This window comes from Melanotaenia boesemani, chromosome 21 (assembly GCF_017639745.1).
Source record: "Melanotaenia boesemani isolate fMelBoe1 chromosome 21, fMelBoe1.pri, whole genome shotgun sequence".
NCBI classification, from domain to species: domain Eukaryota; kingdom Metazoa; phylum Chordata; class Actinopteri; order Atheriniformes; family Melanotaeniidae; genus Melanotaenia; species Melanotaenia boesemani.
The window spans coordinates 7,064,424-7,089,804 of NC_055702.1; the positions used below are offsets into that span (position 1 = coordinate 7,064,424).

The following is a 25,381-nucleotide window of genomic DNA, read 5'->3' on the forward strand; positions in this document are numbered from 1 at the left end:
ACGTGCATGTTTCCGTCGGTCAAGCGCATTAACAAGTTTCTTGACACAAAGTGAAAAGGCCGGAAAGAACTAGAAGACCGTGGAGATCAACCGCTTCATAGCGCAGACGCTCGCACCTGAAAGTGTTCCCGCTGATGCTCATATACAAGATCTTCGTTCCAGAGCAGATGTTGCCCTTTCAAATTGTTTATGATGTGCTGGCTGGTTTCCCATCTCTCTTTTAATGAAATCATAATATCAAGTAGGCTATAGGCTTATTTTCTATTCAGACTTGGGACAGATCTACAAAAATATGGGATTTAGAACAGTAACACTTAAAATGATTTGTAACTAAGATTAAGATATTTAAAAACACTGAAAGGATTGAAATATTTCAAATGACATGTAAAGGCTATAAATGGTTGCTGGTGTCCTGCAGGTTTTCGAAGTTTCTGAGTCAGACCCAGACTTGTGCAGAGCCTGCATCAAGTGCTGCAGAAGTCGGCTTGCCCACAGATTTGAATCAGGTGTGTTGCAGCAGGGAAACTTTAAAAACCTGTAAGACACAGCCCTCGAAGACCAGGACTGAGGATCCCTGGTATAGGCTATGAATGTAATATAAACAAGTCAAGTTACAAAAGCAGACTATTTAAAATGCACAAACAACAAACAGGGGATACTACCAACTTAGTGAGATTTTTCAGGGAACTCCTAAAAACTCTAATAATGTAGTTGCTTTTTAAATGTCTCATACTATCATGATTCAAAAGGGAATTAGATTATAAATAAAAGACTAAAACTTCGTAAAGGATCCAGCAAATGTCAGTTAGTAGATGCAAATCCAAATTACTGTCTTTTGGGTTTTTAAGGTAACAAATAATATGTAAGGTAAGATAAATTAAGATTAAAATAATTATTGCATATATGATTTAAGATCTATCATAAAGCTATTGGTGATCTCCAGTGATGGGAATAACGGAGTTAAAATAAACGCCGTTACTAACGCCGTTGCCTTTTTTAGTAACGAGTAATCTAATTAATTACTTTTTCTATCGTTACAACGCCGTTACCATTACCAAAATGCCGTTACTACAAGTTACTGAGTGAAGCTACGAAGTGGTCGTCCCACTTGGTTTAACGCTAGCTTGGCTCACAGACACAGGAGCTCCAAATGTGTGTGTGTTTTCCCCTGTAGTGAAAACAGGGGTAAGCGATTAAGTAATGATGATTGGAGGAAAATTTTATAAGCCAATCAGAGACACCAGGTGGGCGGATGTTTACACACAAACCCAGCACATAGAAGCACACACACAAAAAATCAGAGATGGCGAGTCCGGAGTCTCAGGGAAAGACGGCGTTTTCGAGGTGGAAATGATGAAGAAAATTCTTGAAGTACAGTTGTACCAGTTGTGGTCTTTTGAGGTGCAATAAATATTAAAACCTCTGTTCAGGTACCAGTCTTTGCTGTTCTACTCTATGCACCTGGCCTGTGAAACCTGTTCTGAAAAAAATCAAACTTCTTTGACATTTTTAAACTTTAAAAAAGTAATGAAATAGTTACTTTCCCTGGTAACTAGTTATTTTTATAGTGGAGTAACTCAGTTACTAACTCAGTTACTTTTTGGGAGAAGTAACTAGTAACTGTAACTAATTACTTTTTCAAAGTAACGTGCCCAACACTGGTGATCTCAAGAAAAAATGTAAGAGATGTGTCAGTATTGTGTTGTGCATGAGACCTCGGTTTCCAATCATTTTGCCATAAATCGCTTAACAGAAATCACTATATAACTAATAAATCACTTAACAGTCAGTTTCATAGAGGATTTAAGTGTGCTTCCTTAACCTTGATATATACTTACCATCTACTCCAGGGGTGCCCAAGTTCGGTCCTCGAGATCTACCATCCTGCAACTTTTAGATGCAACCCTTCTCCAACACACCTGAATCAAATGACTGGCTCGTTACCAGGCCTCTGCAGCGCTGAATGACATGCAGATGACATCTGATTCAAGTGTGTTGGAGAAGGGTTGCATCTAAAAGTTGCAGGATGGTAGATCTTGAGGACCGGACTTGGGCACCCCTGATCTACTCTATTAAGTACACCTTGGATCCTCTTTTGCCCTTAGAACTTCCTTAATTCATAGCACAGATTCAACAAGGTGTTGAAAATGTCCCTCAGAGATTTTGCTCCATATTGACACAGTTGCTTCAGATTTGTTGGCTGCACATCCATGATGAGAATCTCTCTTTACACTACATCCCAACGGTTCTCTACTAGATTGAGATCTGGTGATTGTGGAGGCCACTGGAGTACAGTGAACTCATTGTAATGTTCAAGAAACCAGTCGGAGATTATTTGAGCCTTGTAACATGATGTATTATCCTGCAGGAAGCAGCCATCACTGGTGCATCATTGGTCATAAAGAGATGGATATAAACCCACACACCAATACCAGTAGCCCGAACTTCCATTCCATCCTTCCATTATCTATTCCGTATTGTCCAGTGAAGGTTCGCAGGGAAGCTGGAGCTTAGCTGGAGCCTAGCAGGTGAGATAGGGTACACCCTGAACAGGTCACCTTTCATACTCACTCCTTGGGAGAATTTAGAGTGACCAATTAACCTAACATGCATGGCTTTGAGTAACCGGTGAGAACCCACCCATGCAGACAAACTCCACACAGAAAGGCCACTGTTCAAACCACCCCGCAGCCGAGCTCAAACCAGCAACCCTCTTGCTGTGAGGCTGCGGTGCTCACCACCAGCCCTAGCCTGAACTTCACAAGTAATTCTTTGAGAATAGCATGTGTTAAATTCTTTGAACAGGTTGGAGACTATAATAAAAAATCAATTTCTTGAATGACAATGTATTACCTGAGTTATCAAACGGATGAAGAACATGTCACTTGATTATATTATGCTCAGATGGTAATTCAGAGATGATCATCAATAAAACCATGGTCTCTACCTACATTACAGTTAAATATTGTAGAATACAGTTAAGTGGTAGACCCCTCAACTAAATCTGCACACACACATATAGCTGAAGTAGTCTTTGTTTTTTGATTACTGATCAAAGACTGTATAGGTAGTTTAAATAGTGAAATTTCCAGCTATATCATAGAGCTATATGAAAGCTATTTACATACTTCATTTGAAAAGCCCAATTTTATAACATAAATGTAGAAAAGTGTTCAGTAGTCAACCAAAAGCGTTTCTGCTCATACAAACACAACCACTAGATGGCAGTATGATGCGTGAAGTTGAAGATTCTGAATCTGAATTATTGCATTCAGATTAAGCAATTATTTCTAAATCTTTTACACAAGAAAGGGTTAGTATGCACCATGTTAGAAAATTAGAATTTTCTACTTCCTGTTAGGATATTTAAAGTGACATGGCGACACATATCACTATCACATGTGAACCTGTGATTTGTGTTGCCATGACTAAAAAATGTAAGAAACAAACCAATACATGACACTGGAGCATAACTCAATTATATTATTTACAACTTACTTTGTAAAGTGATCAGATCAGATATTTTATTACATTAAAAAAATAAAAACTGTATATACATTTCAAAGGATGGACTTCATTAAAATTCATACAATCTTAGTGCAGTACTGTTGATGTGATGTCTATATTTGGCTGAAAGGTGTGTAGTATGCTTATACAAGGAAAATGATATCTGTGATTACGAACGTTAACTGGGTGTCATCTGTTTCTTGGAAACAGAGCCTGCTGTAATTTTTCCACCTTCTCCTCTCCCATGTGGGAAGCCTGCTTTGCACAGCACATCAAATTGTAGCAGCTATTAGAGATACCTGTCCAGTGAGCTTTATTATTTCAGATGTAGAAAGCTCTATCACCCATCCCGCAACATTTAATCTTGGTTTTAAGTATTTTACTGCATAAACCAGAAATAGATCTTTGTCTTAAGATCAAAGGGTGAAAACCACAGAATGATATTTAAAATTTTAAGAGCCTGTATGCTAAAACCACATGAAAGTAGAACAATCTAAATTCTAATTTGTTGTCCAAATGTTGTTCAAATTTAATTTAATTTAAAATCTCTAAAGAAAAAAAATTAGGTTTTATATAAACTTATTAAATAATATTATATAAGATTTCTGACAAAGTTTGCAGATAAATATGTGTTTTTGTGGGATTTATGGATAAATATTTAAATAGAGAGTGGCAAGTTATATAAGATTTTTCTATTTATTGTACCTGCTTCTTTTTTGGTCTTGGATTGTTTACCATTTGCTTTGGTTATTGAATATTTGTATAATTAAAATGAACAATTACACACTAAAATTAATTTACTAAACAAATATATGAAGAAAGTATGGAAATTTACCCATAAGATTTAGCTACATTCTGCCATCAGTTTGCACTCTCTCTGATTTCAGGCTTAGATTTAGATGATGTCCATAAAATGAATTTCTTGAACATGAACTGTTTTTCAGGAGACTTCTTATTTAAATAATTTCAGGAGAAATTATATTTTTGAATTAACATCAATAATTGCTATGCAATTAACGTAGCAACTGCACAGTGTACGGCTTGACAGCAGAAAACATTTTATATTAATAAAAAGTTAACTTTAAGGAGAATAAGTAAATGCAATCTATAAATAAGCCTGTGTGGATTACTTTTAAATGACCACATTCTTCATTTCTTAGTTTTGTTCCTTATAGGATTTTTTTTAATTATAGAGCTAGACTGAAATATATAATATTGAAAGACATTATTGTAGACACAAGTGTAGAAGAGATGGAAATATATTAGGTAGGAACTATTTAACAAGATTTAGGGGGAAACATGATTATGTAGGACCGTTACCATGGAAGCAAAACTGCTACAGACAACGCGCAGGAAAATTTGCTGGGGTTTTTTTTTTGGTCATGTCTGCAGAAGCTTAGGTTAAACTAGAGTTTTTACAGTAAAACAAGTGCTGTAGCTAAATTTAGAAAGAAAGAAAAATACTACTTTACGTTCAAAGCTAACTGGTGTCGGTTTTTTATATTTGGCGAAAGCGTTTTGTAGATGCGATCACCTTAAATTTCACGTAGCCTACCTTATTTATCTGTCACAGCTTATATAAGTTCTTCTTCTAGGTATTCAGGTAAAATAAATCAATAATAATTATAATATGGACTCAGAGTATATAAAGAAACACCTTGGGACATGTCTGCCGGAAGGACTTGCTGAAGTAGCCGAGCGGCGTCCTGTGGACCCTATCCTATATCTGGCTCACTGGCTGTATAAACACAACTCAAATGTTGAATATGAGAAAGCGGTAAGCTGCTGTTTGGTTGTCTTATCAGCAGGGTGCAGCATTAGACAACATATTCCCTATATGGCAATTGGCCTCTTATGTATTTCCTAAATCCATGGATTTCTTGTTATGTCCTAGCTATTATATTTTATTTGTCCGATTTATTAGTAATTATGTTGCACAAGCACTGTTCTATCTATCGGTCTTAATAAACTTATTTAAGGATTGCTTCTAGTTAGCAGCTTTCTTCTTGATCACATAAAATATGATACACTCACAGAAATCAGTGTATAATTTATCTTTATCCTATAAAACTGAGAAAATGTCATAAGTACAAGCCTATCACTACAAGTACTATCACTATATACAGTGCCTCTACAGAATCTATTCTATAGTTTCCTATGGTCATTTAGCTACATTATGTGCATGTGTAACACATACTCTAATTTTCATATCAAACATCTGCAGAAAAATAACCTTCGATTAGTTTGTGATTTTTAAATACAAATGAAGCACATGACTCCATCAACCACATGGAGTTTATTCAATAGGCAAATGCTGCTACAAGCTGTAATACTGCTAGTAGGCTACTACAGTTATCTCTGTTTATACCTTTGTTGTTGCTACCACTGCATTAAAGCCCCTATCTTTAAAAAGGGTTTGATAGCTACTGAAAGGTAACAGAGACTTAGACCATCTAAGCTCATCAGACTGAAGGATTTAAGCATGCGTGGTCCATGGCAACAAAAACCCAGTCACCTTTTACCTCTAGGTCATTAGTCGCTAACAGAGACATATGGCTGCCTCGAGCTTTTGAGACATGAAAAGTCTAAAGGTCAAACATTTGTCCTGTAATGGTGTGAGTTATAAATGTCAACTTTGAAGCTAACAAGAAAGCTAAAAATGTTTGTTGGCAGCTGATTTCTCCACATTTAAAAGTCTTGCTGTATCACGTTTTTATCTACAGAAAAAAGCCAATTTACCTCTTCTGGAGCAGGAGCAGGCCATAGCCAGAGAAGAAGGATTACACCAGGAAAAGCTGAGAGAGGAAGAGCAGAAGATCAGTGAGGTGATGGAAGAATCTTGAACAGTAATCTCTATTTTCACTGTGTTTGTGTTTTGATGCACAAAAAATTGGCTAGGTTTCTATTTTTATATTTTCAGGCCTAATGTCACTTTTGTTTTCTTTAGTATTCTCTCTTGTATCTGGTCATTTTTAAGCAGGATTTACCTCTAATTATCTTTTACAATAGTTTATCACTTGTGACAATGCTCACTGTTTGCTTACAGTTTAGTATAATTATTTAACCCCTAACCAGACATTCTAAGAAAAGTCTTGCTGAGCATATACATGTCAACATATCAACAGACCACAACACAGGCTGCTGAGGATAACAAACCTCTAAAAGAAGAGAAATCAACCACTATAAATCCAGAAAACCAGGAGGACACAGATCAACCCCAACCTGAAGCACAGACAAATGACACATACGAGGTGGTAAAACTGAATCTCAAATCTGCTTGCTTCTGCACGTTTCTGCTCTTTGATATGAACTCTGAAATCAAATATCTTCTGTGGTCTTTGCTTTTGATCCTTGACTTGTTGAGGAGTTTTTTGGTGGTGGGAGAGTGTCAAGGTTGTACTAAAACTGTGCACAACTTTCCTCAAATGGTGTCAAAATTGACATCAGAATGACTTAATTTAATGATTTAAGAAAGAAGAGAAAATAATGTTGGAGCCAAGTGCTGATCACGTTGAAGAGAAAGATGAGGAGGAGGCAAACGTCCATCAAGAAGAAGTGATGGAGGGTGACCAAGATAAGGAAAAGGTTATCATAACTATTTGACCAAGTTATATTACATTATGTTATACAGATATACAGTTTGGTATGATGATAATGAAAAAATTGACTAAAATAAAAAAATACAATAATATTTTTGTCAGATGCTCCAAAATGGGGTAAAAAAAAATTTCTGTGCCTCTGATTTTTCATTTATGTGTGCTCTACAGGGTGCAGAGCAATCTGAAACTGCTGATCCTGAACACATTTACCAACTGCGATCAACGTCCAGACAAGATGCCAGTGATTTAAAATCAAATGATACAGAGGACACACACACACAAAACCATCATACCTTTGACCCTGGAGCCATGGCGAAGGTGATGCAGATGAAATACAGGTGGTTTTTTTGGTAATTGTGGCTCTCAGAGGATTCAGTTTGCCACATGTTCAGATTGAGGATGAGGAGATGCAAGATCAAGTACAAGATTATGGACAAAGTGGTGAGGAAGATTATGAGCAAAGGGAGCATAAGTTCAAGTTGATAGGCCAGAAGAAAAACTGAGGAGAAGAAAGACAAGCCAGGCTGAGAGAAGGGAGAGTGACAGGATCGTTGCACTTCATAATAACACTTTTATACCTTTCACTACAAGTTTGAGGAAGAAAAGAGTGATAAACCTGAAAACTCCTTCAAAGTGGACACAGTCTCACCTCCACCGAGTGAAAACCTCAAAACAGAGAAGATTTTTTCAAAGGCCAAATATTTCCCTTTTTTCTTTGCCAGATTTCAACACATTGTTAACAAAAGCTGAGCCAGAAGGAGCAGTTTTTAGTTTGAGTATGACAGGTCAGCTTAGAAAATAGAGATAGAAGGAGGCAACAAGACACAATTATTTATTGTTTTACTAGAACTTTTGTTAAAGCCTCATCTTAAGAGGCTGTCGGGCCAACGAGTAACAGCACTGAGAGCTGGGCTCCAGGTGAGAGCATTGTAACAATTCAGAGTCAGAAGCTTGAAAACAAAGAAAACTTCCATTAGCGAGTTAGTGAACAGTAAAAGTCCTGATTGTTTAAATTCAGATGCTTAAATTTTTTTTTTGTCTAAGAGTAAAGGTCTGTGCAGTTAGCTGAGATATTTATTTTCACATTTTTTGGTTGCTGCCATCGAGCAGTGAAGCGTTGAGTGTTTTCCATTATTTCATTGTTTACATTTCTGCTCAACAAAAAGGCTGATGAAGAACAAACTGATAAGTATGAGGACTCCAAACAAGTGAAGGCAGCTTCACCTCTGCAGAGTGAAAACCCTAAAACAAAATAAACATTTCCAGAAGATCAACAAGCAGAGAACACAAGACACTGAACAAGCAGCACAATCAGTCACTTTTTCTTGTTCCCTTTAGAAACAGGAAAAGGTGACTGTTTTTCCATTTTTTTATTTTTGAAAATGAAGAATATTTCTGTTGTTTGCAAACTTTCAACACATTGATCAAATGTATTATGATGTCTGTTCGGAAACTAGAGATAGAAACACAAGAGATGACTGTTTATTGTTTTACTGACTTTTTTGGGCCACCTCATCTCAGGAGACAGAGGGGCAGCCGACGAGCGAGACCACTGATAGCTCGGCTCCGGCTGAGAGTGATCCAGCAGCAGAGGGAACAGTGGAGAGCGAGAGACTGGTGAGTCAACAAAAGAAACCCGAAAAGTCTCATAGCACACACCAGACATGAAAGAAAACCATTTTCATTTATAAAGCTTCATATTGATTTCTAGGAGGAAGAAAAAGAAGAGAGGCCATAACTGACTAAGTCCATCAGATCAATCAGCCATTGATCCATCTTTAGATCCATTTTTAATAATATTATAGTCCAAGTGATTACATGTAATTGTGTCTATGCTTGTGTATGTGCAAAAACTAGATAAAACCTGTCACACTCATTCATTTGATGTTTTTATGCTCACATTTTTATTTAGCACAACATGCTTTAAGCTCTTAAGGCCTGGACGTATTTTCAGAGTGAAATAAAGAGACTAAAATGAAGAATTGTTCTATGATAATAAGGTTCCTGTGTCTGTTTATGTAGTCCTCAGAGAATGTATTCCCACAGAAAATATCTGTTTCCTGTGTCTGCTAATAAATTTCATTAACAGAGAAATTTCCTTACCTGTGATTTTTTTTTTTAATCCATGCACACAGATGCCAACAAAATAATTCATAGACTTTAATCTTTGCACTAAAATACATTTTCAGTATAGTTTTATGAGCATCGAGGTCTAAACTATCTTTGAGTATCTGTTGAAAATCAACACCATAGTCCTGTTTTATTATTCTTCACAGTAGTCAATTATTTATGTAACTTTTTCAGCCCCTATAAGGGACGATGGGGCTAGAAATGAAGAAAATATAAAAATAAATATTCAGAATTTGTGAATGTGCTTAAAATATTCACTTTATAAGGCTAACTAAAAGGAAGTAATATATATAATAAAGAGAGTTCTGAACTTGTTATAATGACAGACAGAATCTTTAATCATCAAATTGCACATAGTTTTCATTAACTTTAAAGAAATTATAATTATTGTTCTTTGAGTTCTTTACAGCCACAGTTAAGACTGGGTAAAGACGTTATTTCCTGCCATAGAAAAGCACAATAAGTCGTTTTAATGGAGTTTTATAAGCTTAAAACACGTTTTGCTGTCGTGTTTGGTGGAGTGACGCTGCAGTTTCCAGCCTCTTCATTGACCTTTGAACTGGAGGATGGCCAGCCACGCTGCATAACAGTCTCCTGTTTTTCTTTGGATGATTTAATTTGATGGTGGCGTCACCGATAAGACACAGCTGCGTGGAATGCTGTGATCTGATCCAAATCTCGGGGTGAAAAAAAGGAGGGCTGGGCTGGTGAATGCTGGGTGGTTGAGTTGAACTGGAATTTAAAAGCGCTGTCAGTCGCGGTGCAGTCAGAGCTTTTGAGTCCGAACCGAAATGCAGTGAAGAAGGAACACGGGCAGAAAACAGAAATTACAATGGGGCTCGTAGGAAACGTGGTGGTTACCGTGGGCGGCCTGATCACTAACGTCCTGAACTTCTTCACCGACATTTTTCTGACACCGCCACTGAAAGCCACTTTAAAACATTTGGAGGAGACTGAGCTCAAAACCTTGACAGGAGGTAAGATTAATTTGACCCAACAAATCATGAAATGAGGGTGTTTTACTTATTTAATGTGTGGACGTGTTGAAATGAGTCTTTGTGTTTCTGGGATTTGTTATGAGCTTAATCTCTTGCACAACTCTTACCCGTTCCCCTGTTTCCACAGAAATAAAGACCTTCAAGGCCAAGGCTCTGTGGGAGAGATCTGGAGCTGTGATCATGGCAGTGCGACGTCCTGGATGATTTATGTGCAGAGAGGTAATGTTTACAGTAGGTTCACTTAGAAGATGGGGGCTTAATGTCTTAATGGAATATCTTCCTAACCCCAACATGTTAAATCTTCTTCTTCAAGCTTGCTCCTAATTTTTTTAGAATCAATAAAAGTGTCTGTCAGAGTCAAAGTTAGGTAGTTATGTAAGTTCAGCATTGTTCTGTTTCTTAACAAGAGTTTGAAGGGTGTTTAAGGATATTACAATTTCATCTAAATACACCTTTTAAGTTTTCAGAATTCAAACATTAAGTCTAAAAACTAAAACTTGATTAACTTAGTCAGCAAATAATGCATGTAAAAGACAAAATAGGCTATAAAATTTACAGCCAAGTTACTGCACTAATGTAAAACCTGGAAAAATACAATATTAAAGTGTTTTGGACATGATGATATTTGAAGTAAAAGTCTTGGAATGGTAAAGGTTTATTCATCTGCTCTTTCCTGTGTTTCTTGGCTGCAGGAAGCTGCAGAGCTGTCCTCTCTGAAGCCCCAGCTGGATCAGCTCGGGGTTCCCCTGTATGCTGTGGTGAAGGAGGACATCGGCACCGAGGTCCAGAACTTCAGACCATACTTCAAAGGGGAGATTTTCTTGGATGAAAAGGTAAACTGTATTTTTACCCTCCAAACCAGAAGGACTCATCTTCTGACCAGATTCAGCCAGTTTCCCAGCACTTCATTAATACACTGAAGTCTTTCAGTAGCTGAGAAATTTGTTTAGTTCTGCATGACTGACTGAAGGGTTCTGGTTTTGCTTGCAGAGACGGTTTTATGGGCCCCGAGAGCGGAAGCTGGGGCTCCTGGCATTCGTGCGTTTAGGTGTTTGGCTGAATGGTCTGAGGGCCTTTAGGAGAGGCTTCATGGGAAACGTTTTTGGAGAGGGCTTTGTCCTCGGCGGTGTCTTTGTCATTGGAAAAGGACAGCAGGTAAAACTTCTTTTATTCTGATGGTGAAAATAAAAATGAACAGGAAAAAAAGCAGACTGAATAAAAATGTTTTTTGTTGTGCAGGGAGTTCATTTGGAGCACAGAGAGATGGAATTTGGAGATAAAGTCAACATTTCAGAAGTCCTCCGAGCTGCCAGAAGAATTTCACAGGAACTTTAGAGAGGAAACTATTCTTCTTACGAGTCCCCGTCATTGAGAACATCATCTCTGGTGCCTTTTACAATCAGTTAATCACATTGATAATTCATCATCTTTCAGTTGACAAAGTCTTTAACAATTTAAATGACATGTTTGAACTGCATTTTGGTGAAAGTGTTGGAAAGAAAAATATTTGTGAAGTGCATTATAGACTTGTGAACTTTGTTTAAGTGCCGGTCTTTAGGAGCCAGTGCATTTTGCACGACTGTTTTCATTAGGCTCTGGGTGTGTTCATGATGGTCTGTCTTTAAACTCAATAGAGGGAACAGACCTGATATCCAACATCCAGTTTCCTGTGTTACTTTGTGATGCTGCTTTGGCAACTAAGAGAGTGAAAACTTTGAAACAATAAAACATGTCTTGGTGCTTCACAGTTTTGAGTCAATTTCTCATCGATTGCATGAATTTGTCTTGGTGGGAAGGTGGAACTGTTTTGGGGGGGTACCATGAGGTTTCCTGTAGAGGGTTTGTCTGATGTTTAGAGGGATTAGAACTCCCACATGATCTGGTTTAAGCCCTCACATTGTTCCAAGTAGAGAAATGGAGGGGTATTGGGGATTTTACACTCTTTCAGTATGATAAAAATTTTATTTGTTTAGCACATTTATTACAGGGCTCTTGTCTAATTTTGCATATACAGTATGACAGGATGTGGTCATAAAGTGTTAGACAGTTTGTCACTAAAGCAAGAAGCAGAAAAAAATGGTGAGCTTTATTTTACATTTGAGAATAACTCTAGATCTTACTGTAACTTTGTAAGCTCAAAACACAGAACAGGCAAAACACATTTTCTGTTAGACTGTACACAATCAAATATTAGCATAGGGGAACTGGAAGCATCAAATCAAAGATTTAATAATGTACATTAGTCATATAAGACTTTTTAGGAATATTTCACATATTTTTGTCAAAACGTATGAGCGCAGATGCAAACAGACATGTGGAGGGTTTCCTGCTGTATCTGGTTTGATTGTAACTGACTTTGAAACAGTGGTCAGCCTCAAATATGCTATGGTTTCTTTCCTGAAAAGTCTGTGATGATCACAACATCATATGACAACTGTTTATTTTTATTTATTTCATTTTATTTTGTTACATCAGAGTCACACTTTTGCCCTGAATCTTTATAAACAAAAGGCTAAACTGATGACTTCCTCCACATATTTGTCAAAATGGTATGGCTTTGTTATATCAAGCTAACTGTAATTTGAAACGAAAGACACACAGTACCTGTGTTACTGACAGCCACTCATCATTAGTCAGGCTGAACTTTAGATATACTCGGTTTGTTTATCTGAAGCACTTGCTATCACAATAGTATCAGAACATTGATTCATGCATCTTAGAATGATTTTTGTTTTCTCTTCTTGCTAATGTCTCTTCCATTCTTTGGTGATGGTATGATTTAATACATTACATCTGGCTCACACAGATAATGACCCAACATATCAGGAGTGGAACAAACAGGGAAATCCTCCTCTGGCTTTCACCAACAGATGGAGCTCTTCAGTTTTAGGAAATTATGATCTCCAGAACAGCTGCTTATTACGTTTTCTTTCTAATAATGCCGATTTTGTGCTAAAATCACATCATCCAATGTCCACATCGAAATAAAAAAAATAGTTATGTTTGCATTTTGTGTAAATCTGTAGATGAAATGACATTGAAAACCTTCAATTTGAAGATACTCTGGGTTTTGCATAGTTTTTATCAAACAGCACGGACATTTGTCCCCATGTGTCCTGTCTTTCTTCTATTGTTTACATATCAAAACAGCCCCAAGTAAAGTTAATGCACCCTTTATTTTGATGTTTTGGGTGGATAATCATGTCGTTTGATGCCAGAAAATGCTGTTCTGTAAGTGTGAGGAAACAGCTGAAAGAGTTTCTAATTATCTCAATTTCTGGATCAAATTTATGAAGCAGTGGTTACTATCTTTTTCTGGTGGCTATAACATGTTAAGCGCTTTCGTGCTGTCAACGGATTGGCAAGTTTGTTGTCCAATCAAACACCTCCCATATAATTTCAGCTCATCCAATTAACGTGGTCTGGAGGCGGGTCTTTGTCAGAGACAGGAATGTCCCTGTCAGGTGCCTTGAGACATTTCACACTAACATGGACACAGGTATCTCTGTCAGTATAATGTTTTTCCATGATGTAGGGGTGAATTTTAAAGACACATTGGACACTTTTTGCTGTTGTCTGTCAGGCTGGATTTAAGCAGGAAACACGAGAAGTCCCTCGTCTGCGGAGTTCTGGGCTTGTATGTAAAATGTGTGGTAAGAGTTTGCGTCTTTCTTATCTTTGACCAAATTTTGTACACAACACTACGTTCATACTTAAAATTTAGGATATTCTAGCCAAGAAAGTGTTGCAACTGGATGTATTTAAGGACGCAAAACGACCGAACATATCCTGGTGTTAGTAAATAAACGCAGTTTAAACGTTGCGTTTTGGCGCTACTGCAGCTTTTGACGCTGTTTTGTGTCGCTGTCCAAGGTGCTAAGGCACTATGCGTGACTTTGGGAAACCCCAAAGTGACGACATGTGGACACACTTATCATGGGTTAAGTTTAGTGACACGTTACCATAGAGATACCATGTGACGTCCTGAGTCAAGTGGGTCAGATCTGCCTTAAATAAACGAGTTAAGTCCTATTTCTAACCTCACCTGCTGCACTTCTGAACGAGACTTGTGGGTTGTGGCTGAATTTGTTCACCAACAACTGTTGCTTTTGCTCTGAGACTCAGACAGGTGAGAGAGATGCAACATGGGCAGGAATGGGCCAAAGAGTGACTCCAGGAAACCAAAGAGTCAATTATCATGTCACAAAGCATCCTGCATGAGTGAGTTGTATTTATGCTATCAAGAAACCAAAAATACACATTATTATTTCACATGTGTGTGTTTTATGTTGTAGTGGTGATACGTTTGATAATCATCTGCTTTCTGCTGTACACTGCTGCAGACCCCTCCACCTGGAGCTGAGCCCCCGGTGGAGTGTGTGTGAAACAAGAACTCACCAGCCTCCATGGCTCACTCTTCGGACCCATCCCGCAGGGAGAAAACCCCCGGGACCCAAGGGTCGCACACAGTTATACGCAACCTTTTGCGGAAGAAGGAGCAGCGTCGCCGTGGAATCCGATCTTCCTCGCCCATGGGCCGGGTCATCCTCATTAACTCACCTGTGGATGGTAGGAAGCAGTTGGGCCGACTGCCTCTGCACTGCAAATTATTGTCTGCTGTAGACTACACTGCCTTGAGAAGCCTCAAACTGCAACAAACAAACACAACAAAGATGAATGAATAAATAAAAATATTTAACTATTTAATTTCTTGATAGTGGACAGCAAGAAGAGTCTACATGATTAAGTTGGTTTTGGGTCCTCTAGCTTCCTCCCAGAGGTCTAAAATGTGCATGCGAATATCAGCTGGGATGTTAATGTGGTTTCCTAGAAAGCCTGATATATTTTCTTTTGTTTCCATTTCACTCTCCATGTTTTTAATTATTATTAATCTCCAGCTTCTTTTTTATTTTAAAGTATATATTTTGAATGACTGGATAGATAAAACATTATTTACTCAGGGAAAATGTACATGGCTTTGCAGTTGCTTATATTCAGATGAGGATCTTGAAGTTTTGCATCAGGGCTTCAGAAATATTGTCTGTCAGACAAAACCCGGGGAAAATGTGGTCTATAAAATGACGGTCCAGTAGAAGCTCATTACAAAAACTGATGGTCCTTTCAAAAGTAATTCCCCTATAAATTATATATTAGTTTTTAGAGATTTACAGTTTTGGCCAGTTTTATTTATATAGCACATTTCCAACCACCCCAGTTACCCAGTCAGGTACTAACAACAATTAAAAAAAAAAAAAATCCATTAAAAATACAGTAAAAAAAAAAAAAAAAAGAAAGGAGCTTAAACTGGATCCTGAAACTAACAGGAAGCCAGTGAAGGGAAGTGACCACAGGGGTCATGTGATCATATCATCTCTTCACAGTCGCGCTAAACAACCCCTAAGAGACCACACCAAACCATAAAGGGAGTTGCAACAGTCCAACTGGGACAAAAACACTTGACCACCAAGTAGATCCACTGATGTCGTTTGAAATTAATAATCATTCCAAGATTTTTTGCATGAAGTCGACTGTAAGAAGAAAGAAGACAGAGGATGCCATCACTTTTAAGCTCCACCCTTTTACTTCACTTCTTTTCCCAAAATTAAAACAAGATAGCTTTTGCTGATTACTGAAGTAAAGGTTTCAAAAGTTCACAAACCAGATGGGTGATGTCATAATGCTATGTCTACTTCTCATATTCACTCAACAGAGCTAAGATCTAATAAGATTAATTCTCCATAAATTTTCTTATTGTGTGATTGAGGCATCAGTAAATTCCACATGAACTAAAATCACAAACTGCCATCATAAACCTTATAATCGCTACTAAATTCAACATCATTTGTCTTTAGATGGTCAGCAACATGATGTAGAAAATGTTAAAGTATGTAGAAGTCCCTCAAAATAAACTGTGACATGACACGTTATGTTTTTAGGTGGAGATGACAGCGAAGACCTCCATACAATCACTGTGGATAAGAGTGTGGATGGGAAGCTCGGGTTTAGTGTGCGTGGAGGCTCAGAACATGGCCTCAGCATCTTCGTCAGTAAGGTGGAAGACAACAGCACCGCACGTAAGTGATGCTCTTTTTAAAATGTGACTACAGCAAAAAAAAAAAAAAAAATAGGAGCTTTTTTTTTTTGCCATCTGATTATGAGTTTTGATTGTTATGCTTTTGTTTGTGTGTTTATTTGCAGAGGAGGCAGGGCTGCTTGTAGGAGATAAACTGGTGGAGGTAAATGGCATCAGCCTGGAGAGCATCACCATGAGCAGCGCTGTGAAGGTCCTGACAGGCAACAACAGGCTGAGGATGGTGGTGAGGCGGGTTGGTAAAGTCCCTGGCATCCGCTATTCCAAAGAGAAAACTACATGGTAACTGATATTAATTTAACCATTTCTGTAATTATTTTCTCCTCTGTGTTTTGGAGGAATAATCAGTCAGGTATACTGTGAACTTTTCAGGGTGGACCTGATACACAGGCGCATGGTGGTGGAGGAAAGTGGAAGAACACCTTCAGAGGCCAGTTCAGGCAGCGCCCTGCAGAGGATTGTCCACCTTTACACCACCTCCGATGACTACTGTCTGGGCTTCAATATCCGAGGTGGAAAGGAGTTTGGTCTGGGCATCTATGTCTCTAAGTAAGTACAGTGTCCTCAGAGACAAGGACGCTTGTCAACAACATAAACACTGAATTACAAAAGAAGGAAACAATGCCTTTATAATCCCTTTTTATAATGTTAACAAGACATACAACAGTGTCTTTGTTGTTTTTCTTGCCCAACACGCATTAAGCTTTTTTAGTAATTGAATCTAAGACTAAACAAGACATTTTATTTAGTCAAATAATAATGATATTGCTTATTTTATTAATAATCTTTCTTATAAAAAAATTAAATAAAAATGATTCAGGATTCATCACTTGTATTGGAGGCAGAATTGTCCTGTACCAAATAACTTTTTAATAATAAAGATAACATTATTTTTAAAAGTCAACTGTTTATTTTGGCAGACAACATGTGCAGCATATTCAGCTCTTTCTCATAGTTGCACAGTTTATAGCTTAACAAAACACAGCTTCTGTTTTGTATTTTAATTAAAATAAAAAAAGAGATTATGAAATGTTAAAGGTGAATTTACATCCCACACTAAATTAGAACTACAGTATGAATTATTCAAAGAGAACAAAACTCTCTCTTTTTTATTTGCTTTGTTTAATTTAGTTTATCCATCCAGATGAATACTTTTTGGAGCCTTTCATTGCACCTAGAGAATAACAAGAAATGTTTAATTAACTAAAGTTTAGCTGAGGATTGTTCTGAATCTGTTATCATCTATCAAATACATATTAAAATCACTGTGTTGAGATTATCAGGGAAGGAAGGTTTTCTGTTTACAACAATAACAGAGACAAAGCAAAATAAATGACAAGTATTTAGAATCTACTGTGGCATCTGAAGAGATCCTCCTTTGGTTTTCAAACACCCTACAATCCAAACAGAGAAAGAGAGAAGAAAAACGGCACCAAATACTCACAGTAGCTGAATGGGCTCACCAGTGTTTGGTTTTGTAGCTTTAAAAATAAAAGTTGTGGATCATTTTGTTAATTTAGCTCTTTGTTGTCTCAGACTGGATCCAGGAGGACTGGCCGAGCAAAACGGAATAAAGATGGGGGACCAGATCCTCGCCGCCAATGGGGTGAGCTTCGAGGACATCAGCCACAGCAGTGCTGTGGAGGTGCTGAAGAGCCACACACATATCATGCTGACCATCAAGGTGAGAGCATTTAACTGAATATACATATAAATGTATGTTGTTTTTTTTTTTTATGATCTTGATTTAAAAATATAACATCCCAGTCAGTGAAAATAAATAAACAGCACCTTATTCTAAGACACTAAGAAATCACAGTAATTTCAGCTGAAACACTGGAGAGAATTATTTCATGTTTGTACATTTCAGCATTCTGCTTTTCAGTTTTTATGCTTACACAAAGTAAACTCCAAGACATAAAACTAGTCTGGTTTAAACAAAATAATAAAGAAATCTAGATGCAATGTCAGAGGTGTGTCATAGACAAAGAAGAGCAGTCTTCATCTAATCACACATTGTTCGAAGAAGAAGCAAAGCTGTCTAAGTTGAATGTGGGGATGTTTGCTGTTGAATGCAGCTTTAAGGACGAGCTGAAGAGGCCGTATCACATTCCACACGGACTCTTTGTTATTAGAAAGCATGTCGGCTCTTTCATTACCGCCTTGGCTAAATGACCCGCCATGCATTCACTTCCTGACCTGCTGCCTGCCTTTCATCTTCCATCTTCTCACACATAAGCACCAAACAAGCGGGATGCGTTGCTACACGGCGATGTAATGGCGGTTTCTGTGGTAAAGCCGACAGCTGGCGTGCAGTCGTAATATTCCTCGCTCACTTTACTTGTTGCAGCTTGGGTTTCCCACTGTGAAAAATAGCCAGGTCGTGTGCATTATTCACCAGGCAGCCGGGATCAGGTGCTGATCAAAGCATACAGCTTGTGTTTTGTTTTGTTTTTAGATCGTTTGCTTTGGAAACTGAAACAAATCCTGGAGTTAGAAAGCATCCCAACTATCAAAGGTTACTAGAAAGTCAGGGAGGAAAATGGTGATGAGGATGAAAGCTGTGTTTTGGGGTCTTGGTGTGCTTCTAGGATTACTCTTTATCAAATATAGGGATCCCATGAAAGTTTCAGGGTCTCTGCTGTATCTCATTTCCATATCTGTGGCCATATCTTCACAGGAAGCAGGACGATACCCTGCCTATAAGGAGATGGTGGCAGAATACAGGTGGCTCAATAAACGTACGTACTTCTTTTCCTTAAAGTGTGAACATCATTTTATCTGTCAGTTGGGAAAATCATAGAATAAAGAAAAAAATGTTCTGATAAATAAGAGATGGATGACATTCATATTCCTTTTCAGTGGCCAATGGTACTCAGAAATCTTCCTCCCAGGGTTCAGACTCTAACTCTTCAGCCTCCTCACTCTCATCTGGGACTCCGGTCAGCTCTCTAAGCGGTCTGTCACAGGTCATGTTCCCACCCAGCCTGCCTTTTGGTTCAGATATGGTGGACGTCTGCATCTCCACTGAGGACCAGATGTCAGAGTCAGCCTCTTTATGTCATCATTATTAATCTTACCAACACAGAAATACTAAACTTTCATCCTTTTTTTGGGCTTTAAAATAGCTCAGATTACACTGCAGACAGATTAAAAAGTTCAGATTTAAGTTTCAGACTTCTTCTGTCCAGGTCTGAGTCAGAGCGAACTGAAACCGCCATCCAGACAGACTTTCCTTCTCAAAGGGCAGCTGGAGACACCACTCGCAGCCTTGGACCAACCACTCTGCTCAAAGACACAGCGATTCGGGAAGAGGAAGGCAGGGGAAAGAGGGAGTCGCCCAAGACAGCTGTGCTCCTGGCGCTCAGCAGACCGAGTCGACCCATCAGCAGGTCACAAAGCCAAGTCACTGTAGCAGGTGAGCTTGCATGAACTCTCAGGAAAGTTTATATAAAGGTGATCAAACCACTTTAGCAAACTTCTGTTGCTGCACCATTACAGAAATAAAGCATAACAAGGAGAAGAAACAGAAAGGGAAAGACCCAGAAGAGAAGAGCACCCTGCAGCGCTCAAAGACTTTTGTTAACTTGCTCTTCAAAGGAGGACGCAGGAGAGACACCACCAGAGGGCGCTCCAAGTCCCCATTCAAAGACAAGGCTGGCAGAGGTAGCTGCATTTTTCATCATTTCATTCTACTGCCAGTGCCTTAATACCGTCAACAATAAGCTCACACAAGAGTTTAGTTTGACCACATTAAAGGATTAAGTGACATTTTTAGATATTTTCACACTATCAGTGTTTTAAACATTAAATCAGGCCACAAACGTGGGTTAATTCTTAGGTGGTTCAGTAATTTCTTAAAATTGCTGCACAGTGTCAAGTACAGCAGATGAACAGAATTAGGTTGCAGATTTTGTTTTATGAGACAAAAAAGCAGTAACAGAATGCTGGCCACTCATTGGCCACTTTATGAGTTACATCATGCTAGTATAGGATCAGATCCCTTTGCCTTCAGAACTGCCTTAATTCTTGGGACATGGTCATCAACAATACTTTGGTAGGTTGTGGCATTTAGACGATGCACAGTTGGTATTGAGGGAACCAAAGTGTGCCAAGAAAATATCCCTCATACCATTACACCACCAGTAGCAACCTGAACTGTTGATACGAAGCAGGATGGATCCATGCTTTCATGTTGTTTCCACCAAATCCTGACTGTGAAAAATTCTAATGCTAAAATGGAGACTCGGACCAGACAACATTTTTACATCTTCCATTTTGGTGAGTCTGCGTAAACTGTTAACTCAGTTTCCTGTTCTTAGCTGACAGGAGTGGCACCTGGTTGGGTCCTGCAGTAGCCCATCTGCTTCAAGGTCCAACGTGTTGTGTTTAGAGATGCTATTCTGCATACCTTGGTTGTAACCAGTGGTTATTTAAGTTCCTGTTGCCTTTCTATCTTCTCCACCTAGTCTGCCGATCCTCCTCTAACCTCTGACATCAAGACAACACTTTGGTCCAGGCAGCTGCTGCTCACTGGATATTTTCTCTTTTCAGACAATTCTCTGTAAACCCTAGAGACCAGTTTGTGTTAAAATCCCAGTAGATCAACTGTTTCTGAAATACTCTGTGTATCACCAATAACCATGCCATGTTCAAAGTCACTTAAATCCCCTTTCTTCCTCATTGTGATGCTCAGTTTGTACTTCAGTGATTCATTATGACTGTGTTTGCATGACTAAATGTATTGAGTTGCTGCCATGTGATTGGTGACTTAGCTATTTGTGCTGACAAGGAATTGTACCTAATAAAGTGGCCAGTGAGGTTATGTCACATGGTAACGCCATGGCTGTTTTGATATTTATATAATAATAGAGCTCTGTGAATATGACAAGATCAACTCTTTCCTTTTCATCTTATTTGTCTATAAAACAATAAAAATCCAGGGGTTATTTTTCTGTGATGAACCCCAAACAATCGCACACTCCCTGTTGGCTCCCAGTTCAATACCATATCCACTACAAAAACCTTCCCCTTACATACAAAGCTCTCCACCCTCTATCCCCCACCTCCTACAACAATACAGCCCCACCCACACCCTCTGCTGGACTACTAACCATCCCCACATCATGTCTCAGTATCAGGGGTGCTCGAGCCTTCAGCTGCTCAGCACCCAGGCTATGGAACTCTCTCCTCCACACATAAGACAGTCAGACTCCATCACAACATTCACATCTAAACTCAAAACCCATCTGTTCAAACTGGTACCTCAAAGTAACTGGCCACTGTGCACTATACTTGTTTTTAGGTTGATGCTTTGTTTTAATATTGTTTGATGTTTGTCTAATGTTAATGTTAATTTTGTGCTCTGTAAGGTGACCTTGGGTGACTTGGAAGGTGCCAGAAAATTAAATTTATAATTATTATCATTTACATACATCATTTAAAGAGGAGACTTAGTAAAATCAAACTTAAATTTAGATGTATGTAAACAAAAGCCAGCTCTGACTCTGCTCTGTAATGATTTCAGAGTTCAGTGTGATGCCAAATTCAGAGATGCTTGGAGTGGTGGAGGACATGGCCCGCAGGCTGCTAAATGAGGAGGAGGTGGCTGATGTGATGAAGACGTGCCGAAGGGTAGGAGTTTTTATTCACTGTAGAAGACAGTCTTCTTTTTATATGTGGTCATATTCTTCTGTAATGTCGTTCATGTTTCATTTTCAGATTTAAGGAATAAATAAAGCTGTCTTAAAAATATGTCTCTGTTTTGGTCTACTCAGTACATAGCGGAGCAATCAGTGGAGAACTTGATACGTAACGTGCTGGTTGTGCTGGATCGGCCTGAAAAGTTGCTGCTGCTAAGGGAAATCAGGTAAGGAAGAATGAGAAATCAGAAACCATGCCTGCTCTTAGCGGTAATCACGAGGCTACAACATAAGAAAGCCCAGATTTATGCAGCTTACATTAGCCTAAATTTGCTTCTACAATTTATACATGAAGATTTTCTTTGCTAACACAGTAATCCAGTCAGAGAAATAATGGTGTTACGAATCACTGCCAATGGGGGATTAAGGGTTTTACAGGATGATGATCTCAAATCCAAAATGTTCCACAATGAGAAGAAAAGGAGTAATTAAACATGTTTGGAGCTGTAACACAGAAATGGTAGTAAATCAGTATCATTTTTCCTGTTCTGTTTCTCAGAATGCTGCTTCCACCATCCCATCTGAATGTGTTCAATAACATGGTGAGCGCCATTGAAGTTGAAGCCTATGACATCCTCAAATGTCGCTCAGGTGTGTGTATGTGTGTGATATTTATGCAAATTAACTATCTGAGCAAGTGCCAGGCAACACCAACATGAGATCTTTTGAGGCCACATAGAAAACAGAAAAGCTCAGAATATTTCTGTAAACTAGGATGATTTTCTTCTGTGTATTAAATTTCCGTCTTTATATTGCAGTTCGAACTCCTCCTCTTCGCTCTCCTGCATCAGGTCGAGCACCCAAACGGCGCCTCATCACTCCTATTCCAGGTTGGCGCCTTCGCTGCAACATCTTTTCATTTTGTTGTAACAAATGTTCTGCCATGTGTGCTGCTCACTGAGAAATTTTAAGTTAATTTCAATTGAGGGTTGCATTTTTTTCATTCTTTATATTGATATTTTTATTATAAGAAATTTTTAATTATGTTTTTATGCAATTCTTGATATTTGTACAATATCTTTATTTTTTTTAACCTTTATACAGGTAATCCCAATTAGAATACTTGTATAATATACATATATACAGTTTATAATATGATATAGAGTATTTGATTCAAATACATTAAAGCTGGTAAAAATAGATAAAATTATTAAAACAAAATCATTCAAGTAAAGTCAAATTTGTGAGATAAAAACAATTCATTCCATATTGATTTACTTAATATTTTTTGTCATTATTATTATTTTTTTTTTATTATTGTTGGAATAACTGGGCTTCTATTTTTCAAGTCTATTATAAGTTTTACCATTACCAGTATTAAAAATGCAATCCTATCCCTGTAATTTTACTCCAGATTACAGGGGACGCTTTGAGCTCCACACTGCTGAGGAAGTGGAGAAGGAGAGCCACCTACTGGAGGAGCTAGAGAAGCTTAGCCTAACTGGTCCCAGAGGATCCAGGGAGAGACCTCAGACCTCCAGGTCCTTCACACCCCTGCTGGACATACCGGTGGACGGATATAGCACACAATCCAGAGACCTCAGATCCCCCTCTAGCAGCACAGCTCTCCCCAACTGGCTGCTGGCTCACAGCAGCGACTCCCACCCTCCTCTGCACACAGACATCGGCACAATTCGCTCTGTCCACTTTGATGAGGTTTCACTGCACTCGACTTCAGACAGTGCAGAGAGGGGACGGACCCTTTTCAGAAACAGTTCCTCTAAAAGCAAAAAGGAGAAAAGTGGAGACAGGAGTAAAGACAGTGTGTTCACACTGCAAAGCGCCACCCGTAGGAGTCGGCCCTTGTTGTCGCAGGTTTTTGGTTCAAGTCAGGATCAACAAGTAGGGAGTGAACAGATGAATGGCCATCAGGGTTCCTATGACAACAGAATCAACGGAAACGACTTTGAACAGGAGTATGAGCTCAAAACTGTCAACATCTCCAAAACCAAACAATCACTGGGTAAACAGCTCCTTTTTTTCATATTTTCTCAGGAAAACTTGAAAACAGATATAGTGAAATATGACATGGGAACCTATTTTCAGTATTTTTCTACACTTAGTTATGATTATAAATCACTAATCATGAAGCACAAGTACTAAATGTTACACTGAGATCAAATATCTGTGTCCTCTTAGGCATCAGTATATCAGGTGGGATGGAGTCAAAAGTTCAGCCGGTGGTGAAGATAGAGAAGATCTTTCCTGGAGGAGCTGCCTCTACCTGTGAAGTGCTCAAGGTAAATATAAGGATTTCTGCTGGACATGTTTCACAGAGGAAATTCAACACTTTGCCAGTGATCATACTGTTCAACGTGTGATATGAAACCAGTTAAATAACTTAAGATTAAATATATTTTTAGCACCTTGCAGGAGAAAGTTTTGCAAATAATTTTGAAATGGCTTGTTTTTATCTCTTTTGAGGAAAGTAGTATACTTGAGAATAGTTTATTTTATCTATTACTGAGTCTGACTTAAACCTCCTATCTTGTATCCCAGGCTGGGTTTGAGTTGGTGTCTGTGGATGGAGTCTCCCTGCATGGAGTTACCCACCAGCATGCTGTTGACATAATCCGAAAAGCCTTCAGTAATAAGGCCAAAGACCCCATGGTGTTTGTGGTCAAAGTTCCCAAAAACCTTTGAGAGACTGAGATGCCCACCTGAGGCCAGTATGTGATTTTGCCATTAATGTAAAGTGATCAATGATGACATGGATGCTCTCATCAAATGAAATATATAATACAGCCTCAATGATCACTGGAACTTAAGAACTGGAAATGCAGAAAGTGAAACTTGTGTGTACAAATCATGAAATGATGAAAAATGGTGCTCTTGATGCCTTCACATGTAACTTTACCACAAAACAGGAGCAAACACTTGTCAAAAAACAGGTAGATCTCTTTTTATATTTATGTTGAACTAAAATCCACTTCCAATAACAGTATGTGTATAATCCTGACTTTTAAAATGTGTGAGATGATAAACTGAGCTGGAACCTGGGTGCCTTTTAAAGTCCTGAGGAAATTATACATTTCCAGTTTTGACCTGTAAGGGCAGACATGAGCCATTCAGAGACATTTCTGCTCTGGGTCACAACCCTGAATGTCAAGGTAAAACTTGAAATAATTTAAGTATGTAAACATGGCAAGTACTAGAAACTAGATTAGCTAGGTTTAGGTACTTGCAAGCAAATACTTAAAGTTGAACTACTTGCGTATTGCAAACCCTTTAAAAATGACACGCATGATTTGTTGAATTGTTAAATACTACAAGGTAATGTACATAAAATACAGAGACAGATCTTAAATTTTGTCCTTTTTAATTAAAACCACAGTGGGTTTTTCAAGAAATGTA

General features: G+C 38.3%; 3 protein-coding genes across 5 annotated transcripts; all 3 read left to right on the plus strand.

The window, feature by feature from the left end:
* The first annotated feature begins 4,834 nt into the window (after positions 1 to 4,834).
* On the plus strand, positions 4,835 to 9,222 carry dydc2 (DPY30 domain containing 2). Of its 2 annotated transcripts, XM_041974467.1 has the most exons (7): positions 4,835 to 5,284; positions 6,231 to 6,332; positions 6,633 to 6,758; positions 6,979 to 7,092; positions 7,275 to 7,424; positions 8,628 to 8,723; positions 8,818 to 9,222. In XM_041974467.1, exons 1-7 carry the CDS (start codon positions 5,138 to 5,140, stop codon positions 8,842 to 8,844), a joined length of 762 nt encoding a protein of 253 aa, XP_041830401.1. In that variant the 5' UTR covers positions 4,835 to 5,137; the 3' UTR covers positions 8,845 to 9,222. The 2 variants fall into 2 exon arrangements, with proteins under 2 accessions (XP_041830401.1, XP_041830403.1); XM_041974469.1 differs by lacking the exon at positions 6,633 to 6,758.
* Positions 9,223 to 9,862: 640 nt separating this feature from the next.
* Positions 9,863 to 11,981, plus strand: LOC121632753 (peroxiredoxin-like 2A). Its single transcript, XM_041974470.1, has 5 exons — positions 9,863 to 10,213; positions 10,362 to 10,453; positions 10,927 to 11,067; positions 11,225 to 11,389; positions 11,474 to 11,981. The coding sequence occupies exons 1-5, from the start codon at positions 10,069 to 10,071 to the stop codon at positions 11,567 to 11,569; spliced, it is 639 nt and encodes a 212-aa protein (XP_041830404.1). The 5' UTR covers positions 9,863 to 10,068; the 3' UTR covers positions 11,570 to 11,981.
* A 1,720-nt stretch (positions 11,982 to 13,701) lies between these two features.
* On the plus strand, positions 13,702 to 25,355 carry LOC121632565 (PDZ domain-containing protein 7-like). Of its 2 annotated transcripts, XM_041974168.1 has the most exons (18): positions 13,702 to 13,887; positions 14,354 to 14,455; positions 14,578 to 14,803; positions 16,171 to 16,308; positions 16,433 to 16,607; positions 16,698 to 16,874; positions 17,862 to 18,009; positions 19,006 to 19,066; positions 19,188 to 19,371; positions 19,517 to 19,743; positions 19,827 to 19,991; positions 21,853 to 21,959; positions 22,103 to 22,194; positions 22,527 to 22,618; positions 22,786 to 22,857; positions 23,382 to 23,990; positions 24,167 to 24,267; positions 24,527 to 25,355. In XM_041974168.1, the coding sequence occupies exons 3-18, from the start codon at positions 14,641 to 14,643 to the stop codon at positions 24,668 to 24,670; spliced, it is 2,655 nt and encodes an 884-aa protein (XP_041830102.1). In that variant the 5' UTR covers positions 13,702 to 13,887; positions 14,354 to 14,455; positions 14,578 to 14,640; the 3' UTR covers positions 24,671 to 25,355. The 2 variants fall into 2 exon arrangements, with proteins under 2 accessions (XP_041830102.1, XP_041830103.1); XM_041974169.1 differs by having other exon boundaries at positions 13,702 to 14,455; positions 19,188 to 19,365.
* The last annotated feature ends 26 nt before the right edge of the window (positions 25,356 to 25,381 follow it).

Excerpts from the sequence above, each read along its gene's own strand:
- dydc2 (XM_041974467.1), top strand. The coding sequence starts at position 5,138 with ATGGACTCAGAGTATATAAAGAAACACCTTGGGACATGTCTGCCGGAA. Across the intron at positions 5,285-6,230 it reads ATGTTGAATATGAGAAAGCG|AAAAAAGCCAATTTACCTCT; the intron begins GTAAGCTGCTGT and ends TTTTATCTACAG. Across the intron at positions 8,724-8,817 it reads CAGTGGAGAGCGAGAGACTG|GAGGAAGAAAAAGAAGAGAG; the intron begins GTGAGTCAACAA and ends ATTGATTTCTAG.
- LOC121632565 (XM_041974168.1), top strand. The coding sequence starts at position 14,641 with ATGGCTCACTCTTCGGACCCATCCCGCAGGGAGAAAACCCCCGGGACC. Across the intron at positions 16,608-16,697 it reads TCCAAAGAGAAAACTACATG|GGTGGACCTGATACACAGGC; the intron begins GTAACTGATATT and ends TGAACTTTTCAG. Across the intron at positions 22,858-23,381 it reads CCTCATCACTCCTATTCCAG|ATTACAGGGGACGCTTTGAG; the intron begins GTTGGCGCCTTC and ends ATTTTACTCCAG.